The sequence below is a fragment of the Leptonychotes weddellii genome, unplaced genomic scaffold (genome assembly GCF_054177405.1).
Source record: "Leptonychotes weddellii isolate Sample4059 unplaced genomic scaffold, ASM5417740v2 HiC_scaffold_7985, whole genome shotgun sequence".
Taxonomy (NCBI): domain Eukaryota; kingdom Metazoa; phylum Chordata; class Mammalia; order Carnivora; family Phocidae; genus Leptonychotes; species Leptonychotes weddellii.
This window is the reverse complement of record NW_028050313.1, coordinates 1-9,040: the sequence shown is the minus strand read 5'-3', so window position 1 is coordinate 9,040 and position 9,040 is coordinate 1. Positions and strand designations below refer to the sequence as shown.

The window sequence follows — 9,040 nt, the reverse complement described above, 5'->3', positions numbered from 1 at the left end:
CGAGCCCCACATCAGGCTCCCTGCTCCACAGGAAGCCTGCTTCTCCCTCTCCCGCTCCCCCTGCTTGTGTTCCCTCTCTCGCTGTCTCTCTCTCTGTCAAATAAATAAATAAAATCTTTAAAAAAAAAATAAATAAAGTGTATGGTGAACATGAAAAAAATCTGTGCTTTTAAAAAGGGACTGGAGCGGGGCACCTGGGTGGTTCAGTTGGTTAAGCGTCCGACTCTTGATTTCAGCTCAGGTCATGATCTCAGGGTCGTGAGACTGAGCCCCCTCATTAGGCTCCATGCATGGAGCCTGCTTAAGATTCTCCCTCTCCCTCTGCCCCATCCACCCCCTGCCCCTGCTCTCTCTCAAAAAAAAGGGGGGGGGACCAGAGGGAACTATTTAAAAAGTCAAAAAGTGATTATTCCCAGGTGATTATTAGAAGTGATTTTTTTTGTCTTGTACTTTCTCAAAACTGCCCAATCTCAACTTGTGTTTTCATCTTTCTACCCTTCCTCAGATATTTTATATTAACATTTATTCTCATCCTGCTAGCTTATCCTCCTTCCTGACTTGTCTGCTCAGTTTTCCATTCTCTTAGGTAGAGCCTCCTCTTCGTCCTCTTATTGTGCCTTGTATTAGCCATTCTCCCATCTCTGTTAGTCCCTGAAACTTCCTCTGCCATTGCCAGGAAGCGCTTTCTGAAAACATTCTAAAAACATGTTTAAGAAGCATCATTTTTATTTTCTTTTCTTCTTGCCAACTCAGCTGTTTTTTTCTCTCAACACAGAGAACACAAACGCTTGTACTTTTTATTTATTTCAGATTCCGAATCTATACCTGAAACTAAAGAATCCTTTTCAAAGCAGGGACTTTATGAAGAAGTGTCTCCTGAAAGAGAGCTGATAATGGAGAGACTTAAAAAGGATGAGTCCTGGGACTCCAGATTGATAGAAGCCTGGCAATGTGAAGGCACATTAGAAAGGCAGCAAGGAAATCAGAAGAAGGATTTAAGGCAAGTCATAATTAAACGCAAGAAAAACCCTGTGGAGGATTGTAGTGAAACTGGGGAGAGTTCAAACCCAATTCGACATCACAACATTTACTCAGTGAAAAAGCCTTGGAAGTGCAATGAATGTGGGAAATCCTTCAGTTACTACTCAGCCTTTATCTTACATCAGAGAATTCATACTGGAGAGAAGCCTTATGTATGTAACGAGTGTGGAAAGGCCTTCAGTCGGAGCTCATCACTTATTCAGCATCAGAGGATTCACAGTGGAGAGAAACCCTATGAGTGTAATGAATGTGGGAAGGCTTTCAGTCATCGGTCAGCCCTCATCCAACATCACATCATTCATACTGGAGAAAAGCCCTATGAGTGCAGTGAATGTGGGAAGGCCTTCAACCAAAGCACGTACCTTATTCAACATCACAGAATCCATACTGGAGAGAAACCCTATAAATGCAAGGAATGTGGGAAAGCTTTCAATGACACCTCATCCCTTATTAAACATCAAAGGGTTCATACTGGAGAAAAACCCTATGGATGTACAGAGTGTGGGAAAGCCTTTAGTGACAGGTCCGGCCTGACCCAACATCAGAGAACTCATACAGGGGAAAAGCCATATGAATGCAGTGAATGTGGGAAAGCTTTCAGTTACTGTTCAGCTCTTATACAACATCAAGGAACTCATACTGGGGAGAAACCTTACAAATGTAACGAATGTGGGAAAGCCTTCAGTGACCGCTCAGCTCTTGTAAGACATCAGAGAATTCATACTGGAGAGAAACCTTACAAATGTAAAGAATGCAAGAAAGCCTTCAGCCAGAGCTCATCTCTTACAAAGCATCTGAGAACTCATACTGGAGAGAAACCGTATAAATGCAATGATTGTGACAAAGCCTTCAGCCAGAGTTCATCTCTTATTCAACACCAGAAAACCCATATGGGAGAAAAACACTACAAGTGTAAGAAATGTGAGAAAACGTTTAGTGTGCGTTCAGCCTTTCATCAACACAAAGAAATTCATGATGGATAGAATGCAGTAAATTCATGAAATAATTATGTAGTCTCGGGGCACCCAGGTGGCTCAATTGGTAGAGCATGCAACTCTTGATCTGGGGTTGTGAGTTCAAGCCCCATGTTGGGCACAGAGTTTACTTAAAAAAAAAAAAAAGGAAAAAAATGTATTCTCTCCTGATAGTGTAGACCTGTTCTAAGTATTACAGGGTATACTACAAAAACATGAGGCTGTGTCATGCAAAAAATAGCTCTCTCCCTTGAAAGGTTATTAAGTATGGGAAGAGGACAAGAGGTACAGTCACAAACCTCAAAAAGCTGAAGTAATGAGGAAAAATCCTAGAGAAAACAGAAGGAGAAAGTCTGGTTTAGTCAGAAAAACAGACTCAGAAGCTAAGCATCTGCTATCACAGAAAAACTAATCAGAGGAGCAGACTGAACAGTACTTGAGGCTGATGGCTGTCTAAATAGTAGTTTTAATCTGAAGCCAAGTGGGGAGGATCAGGATCCCAAAGAGGAAAATCACCAGAAAGTTTCTCTAGAGAAAAAAAAAAAACTAAGCCCAGGAAATCCTCCTTTTTCTCTGTCCCTACACTCCATGTGTTCACTTGCACACTTGCAAACATTTACACTAGTGCTTGTGAACCCTGGATGTACACTGAAATCATCTGAGGAGCTTTAAAAAAAAAAAAAACCTAGCTCCCAGCCCCAGAGAATTCAGATTAAATTTGGACTAGGGTGTAGCCTGGGCATCAAGAATTTAAAAACTCCTCAGGTAGTTCCGATATGCAGCCAAGATTAAGAACTACTGATTTAGGCTCTTTCTGCACAAGGATCAACTCAATAAGGTAGGAGAAGTACAGGCAGCTGAAAGGATAATAACAATTTACATCGGCTCTCAAGAGCTCTTTGTGTCTTGTCTCTGCCTTTTCTTTCTGTTGCTAATTATATGTCATTTTTTTTTTTTAACCTGACTTTGGATCCTTTTGTTTGGACGTTTTTTGTTTTCTCTGACTTTGTGTGAATTGAGCTGCCTGGTACTAACTTCTGCTCTGGCCCTCACCCTTGCTAAATGTGCTCCTTTAAGCCTGGTTACAGCTTTCTCAATCACTTCTGCCTATGAGGATCATATATTGTGCTTGCTACCCATGGCCCAATGGTGGCAAATATTTACTGTGAGAAACAAGAGGAGGACCTACAGACCAGAAATCAGGAGAGACCGAGTGACTAGAAGGGAACTTGAAAGAGTTAAAAATTTTTTTTTAAGATTTTATTTATTTGAGAGAGAGTGAGAGGGAGCTAGCACTAGCAGGGGGAGGAGCAGAGGGAGCGGGAAAGCAGACTCCTAGCTGAGCAGGGAGCCCTACTCGGGGTTTGACCCCACCCTGGGATCATGACCTGAGCCAAAGACAGATGCTCAACCGCCTGAGCCACCCAGGCACCCCCATATAGTTAAACTTTTGACTCCAACTGTATTGTTGGTATCTTAGAATTTCCTGAAATTATAATAAAATTCAGTTGTGTGCACAAATTAATACTGAACTTCAAGGGATATAGGTGGGAGGAAGGGTAGATAAAAAATGTTTCTACATTTAGGGGCGCCTGGGTGGCTCAGTTTGTTGGGCGACTGCCTTCAGCTCAGGTCATGATCCTGGAGTCCCGGGATCGAGCCCCGCATCAGGCTTCCTGCTCGGCGGGGAGTCTGCTTCTCCTTCTGACTCTCCCCCGTCTCATGCTCCCTCTCTCTATCTCATTCTCTCTCTCAAATAAATAAAATCTTTAAAAAAAAAGTTTCTACATTTAATATGAAAAAGAATAATAACGCTAAGGAGATTATGAGAAATTACAGATGATAATGTAATCCATATAGAATATCCATTAAATGATAATGCAAGTAGAGGAACTAAATTACATGTTAAAAAATGTTTAATCCAAAAGAAGGCAGGAAAGGAGAAAGAGAGGCATGGATGGGACAAATCCTAAATAGGTAGCAAAATGGTAGACCTAAGTTCAACCATACCAGTAATTACATTAAATGTAAAAGAAACACGCCAAATAAAACTCAAAGATTACAAGACTGAATAAAGAAGCATGACCCACGGGGCGCCTGGGTGGCTGTCATTAAGCGTCTGCCTTCGGCTGAGGTCATGATCCCAGGGTCCTGGGATCGAGTCCCGCATCGGGCTCCCTGCTCAGCAGGAAGCCTGCATCTCCCTTCTCCCACTCCCCCTGCTTGTGTTCCTGCTCTCACTATGTCTCTCTCTGTCAAATAAATAAATAAAATATTAAAAAAAAAGAAACATGACCCAACTATATGTAAAAGAGGCACATGTTAAATATAGAAACATAGGTTGAAAGTTCAAAAGATAAAAAAAAAAGAACAAAAGATAAAGAGACACAGTGAAGGGTGCCTGGGTGGCTCAGATGGTTAAGCGTCTGCCTTCGGCTCAGGTCATGATCCCAGGGTCCTGGGATCGAGTCCCGCGTTGGGCTCCCTGCTAGGCGGGGAGCCTGCTTCTCCCTCTGCCTCTGCCTCTCTCTCTCTCTCTCTCTCTGACTCTCATGAATAAATAAATAAAACATTAAAAAAAAAAGAGAGACAGTGAAAACACTAATCATAAGAAAGCTGGAGTGGACATATTCATATCAGATCAAACAATTCAAGAAGGGTATCAAAAAAAAAAAGGGTATCATCATAGATACAGAAAGACATTTTGTAATGTTAAAATGGTCAATTCATCAAGGTTAGGAATTCTTATAATGTGTAACTGGGTTACAAATATGACATGTTAATATTATAAGTAAGATTTATAATTTTAAGTTATTAATATATTATGTGCCTCACATCAGGGCTTCCAAAATCATAAGGTAAAAACTGACAGAACTAAAGTTTTAAAAAGAACAATCCACAATTTTATAATTAGAAATTTTAACACTCCAGGGGCACCTGGCTGGCTCAGTTGATTGAGCATCTGACTCTTGGTTTTGGCTCAGGTCATGATCTCATGGGTCATGAGACTGAGCCCTGCATCAGGCTCCGTGTTCAGCGGGAAATCTGCTTGAGGATTCTCTCCCTCTGCCCCCCACCCCATGCTTGCGCTCTCACGTGCTCTCTTTCTAAAATAAATGGATGAGTCTTTTAAAAAAATTTAATAACCCATTCTCAGCAGATGCTAGAACATGTACACAAAAAAATATTAAAGATCTAGAAAGCTGAACAGCACTACCACCTTGAATTGATTGGCATATATAGAATATAGTATGCACATGGAACACACAACTTCAGAGTGCACATTCCCTTCAAGTGCACATGGTTGTTCACCAAGTTAGGTTATACGCTGGCCCTTAAAGCAAGGCTCAGTAAATTCAAAGGACTGAGAATATTCTCTATTACATTTAATGAAAGTACAGATCAATAAAATAAGATAGGAAATCCCCAAATATTTGGAAATTAAATGCCATACCTCTAATTAATCCAAGTAAAAAATTTTAAAGGAAAATGGGTTGAAATAATATATAATACTCTTTGACTAGTGGGATTAATCTAGATACCACTAACAGGTAATGGGGGAAGAAGCCTCAACTTCCAAGAAATTAAGGGAAAACACCATTAAATAACCAAAGAGAAAAGAAGAAATAAAATAGACATCGAAAAACATTTTTCGACTGAATAATAATGAAGATGCAACATATCCAAACTTGTGGGATACAACTAAAGCAATGTATAGAGAGAAATCTCCCACATTAAACTACCTAACATTAGAAAAGAAGGTTGAAAATCCATCATTCCAATTTCCATTGAAAGACTAAAAGTGGAAGCAAATTAAACACAAAGTAAAAGGAAATACAGAAGAAAGAGCAGAAATTGGGCGCCTGGGTGGCTCAGTTGGTTAAGCGACTGCCTTCGGCTCAGGTCATGATCCTGGAGTCCCGGGATCGAGTCCCGCATCGGGCTCTCTGCTTGGCAGGGAGTCTGCTTCTCCCGCGGGCCCTCCCCCCTCTCATGTGCTCTCTCTCTCTCTCTCATTCTCTCTCTCTCAAATAAATAAATAAATAAAATCTTTAAAAAAAAATAAAATAAATAAAGAGGAGAAATTTTAAAATACAAAGCAGATACACAATATAGAGCATCAACAAAGGCAAAGATTGGTACTTTGCGTATGGCGGCTTTTACAAAACAAGGCAAAACAAAACAAAACTGAAAGAACATGCAGGAAAATTACATGTGGGGGTTGGAGGGAATGAAGTGAACGGAGCAGGGTAGAGTGCCGCCCTTCACTGTATTTTGTTTTGACTTTTGAGCCACTCAAATTTTTTTTGAAGATTTTATTTATTTACTTTGGAGAGAGAGCATGAACAGCGGGGAGGACCAGAGGGAGAGGGAGAGGGAGGGGGAATAAGTCTCAAACAGATTCCACACGGAGTGCAGAGCCACACGGGGCTTGATCCCAGGACCCTGAGATCACGACCTGAGCTGAAACCAAGAGTCAGACGCCAAAGCGACTGAGCCACTCAGGCCCCCCTCCAAAAATTTTAATACCCATCCAGTGCTATTCCAAGCCATATCGGATACTGAGGCAAAAAGAAACATATGTACCCCTATATACACTTACCAAAATATTTTACCATGTTTTGAACCAGATTGGAAAATTTAATGCAAGCTCCATAATTCAAAAGAATGACTATGGGGCAGGCACCTGGCTGGCTCAGTCAGTAGAGCATGTGACTCTTGATTCCTGGTTTTATAAGTTCAAGCCCCTTGTTGGGCATAAGATTTACTTAAAAAAATAAAAATTAAAAAAATGACTACATACCAAGTCCACATTGCCCAGTCTGTTTGCACACCATTGTCAACCTGTAGAAACTGGGATGTGATGGCTTCATGGCCCAGGAACCACGAGCTGATTGGAAATAACACCCAAGTGCACAAAAACCCTGGGTTATAAAACAAGCAAACCACAGCTTATCTTATTTAAAATCTTGATATTTTGTTTTTCATCGATTTTTTGCATTAATTGTTTTAAACATTTTTTTTAAAGATTTATTTATTTATTTATTTATTTATTTGAGAGAGAGGAGGGGCAGAGAGAGTCCCAAGCAGACTCTGGGCTCAGTGTGGAGCCTGACGAGGTGGGGGTGGGTGTGGTCAATCCCAAGATCATGACCTGAGCTGAAAACCAAGAGTCCAACATTCAACAGACTGTGCCACCCAGGCGCCCCCTTTTTAAAGATTTTTAAAGTAATCTCTACACCCAACGTGGGGCCTGAACTCACAACCCTGAGATCAAGAGTCACATGCCCTACTGACTGAGCCAGCCAGGAGCCCCTGCATTAATTTTGATTTAGAAAATATTGCATTAAAACATTTCTCTTGAGGGGCACCTGGGTGGCTCAGTCGTTAAGCGTCTGCCTTCGGCTCAGGTCATGGTCCCAGGGTCCTGGGATCGAGCCCCGCATTGGGCTCTCTGCTCCGCAGGAGGCCTGCTTCTCCCTCTCCCACTCCCCCTGCTTGTGTTCCTGCTGTCGCTCTCTCTCTCTCTGTCAAATAAATAAATAAATAATCTTAAAAAAAAAACCAAAAACATTTCTCTTGATTACTGAATTTTTTGGTGCCCTCTTAAGTTTTGCACCCAAGGTGAATGCGTCACTTGCCTCACCCTCATCCCTGCCCTGAGCACATTATATGGGATCATCTGGAGGTGGGAAAGCTGGAATGGAGGAGATTCAGTGATTTTCATCATGCCCAAGGAAATCAAAGACTCTTTGTGAACATATTTATTTAAAAACTCATTTAAAAAACTGTAAAGATATTGGTAGCTTTTAGGAAATTCTAAAACTTCATTTGCACTTTTTAAACTCAGACTCACAACCTGGAGTTACTGGCCAGTTTGGGTCATCATCTTTGTGACAGGAAATCAACAGAGACATCCGTTTGTTACCAATTTCACTCTAGGATTTTCCATTTGGGGGTCTGGAAGCTTCATCTCAGGGGCCCTTCAGGGAACCATATGCCTCCTGACAGGGCCTGAAAACCCTGTATCCAACTACAGCTGCCGAGCTCACCCTTCTCTCCCTGCTCTGATTGGGGATCTCAGTCGGTGCTGTCCAAGCCGGTGGCGAGATTGCTGGGACTAGATACATAGCCCCAGGTGAGTGATTTGAAAGCTCATTTTCATTTTATCACCCTTTACCCACAACTTGACCAACCTCCTTGCAGGTTCAACCCTAAGTCACAGTGCAGCCCCACTCAAAATGTAAACGAGCACGCAGGCATGCCTCCTGAATTTGGCAAACATTTTCCTGGGATCCACTTTCCTCATCTGTACACTGAGGAAAACAAGAGCGCGGACTTCACAGAGTTGTTATGTGGATGCTATCAATTAATTCATGTAAAGCACATGGAATAGTCCCTGGCACACAGGGAGATGCTCAATAAATTTCAAGATATTATCTATTAGTTTTGGTCACTAAATACACTTTTAATAAAAATATATGAATAATTTTAAGGGAGTGCCACCATTGACAGAGAAATAAAATGCATCATTCAGATAACCAGACAAGTGGTTGGTGATAACTTTGTTCATAGTTTCAAGGAAGAAATGAAAAAAAAAATTTTTTTTTAAAAGATTTATTTATTTGACAGAGAGAGACACAGCAAGAGAGGGAACACAAGCAGGGGGAGTGGGAGAGGGAGAAGCAGGCTTCCCGCTGAGCAGGGAGCCTGATGCGGGGCTCGATCCCAGGACCCTGGGATCATGACCTGAGCCGAAGGCAGACGCTTAACGACTGAGCCACCCAGGCGCCCCTTCTGGTGCATTTTTTGCCTTTTTTTCCAGTATGTGAATTAATGATACAATATTGCAATTCACCATCTCGAAATGGTGGTAATTTGCCAAAAAATAAAATGGCCCAAATGATCACAACATATGCATTACTGAGCAGGCCAGCTATGAGGTTATTGCAGTTGTTCATTGTGATATACCCTATCTTGTCCATATCGTGTGGACAGAGCCATTGTGACATTATCTGTTCAAC

The 9,040-nt window shown here is 41.6% G+C and overlaps 1 protein-coding gene across 1 annotated transcript; it reads left to right on the top strand.

Annotated features, from left to right (window-relative positions):
* The first annotated feature begins 176 nt into the window (after positions 1-176).
* Positions 177-7,430, top strand: LOC145719882 (uncharacterized). The gene has a single exon (XM_081811491.1). The coding sequence runs from the start codon at positions 894-896 to the stop codon at positions 2,022-2,024; it is 1,131 nt and encodes a 376-aa protein (XP_081667617.1). The 5' UTR covers positions 177-893; the 3' UTR covers positions 2,025-7,430.
* Positions 7,431-9,040: the final 1,610 nt, after the last annotated feature.

Coding starts and splice junctions, on each gene's coding strand:
- LOC145719882 (XM_081811491.1), top strand. CDS start 894: ATGGAGAGACTTAAAAAGGATGAGTCCTGGGACTCCAGATTGATAGAA.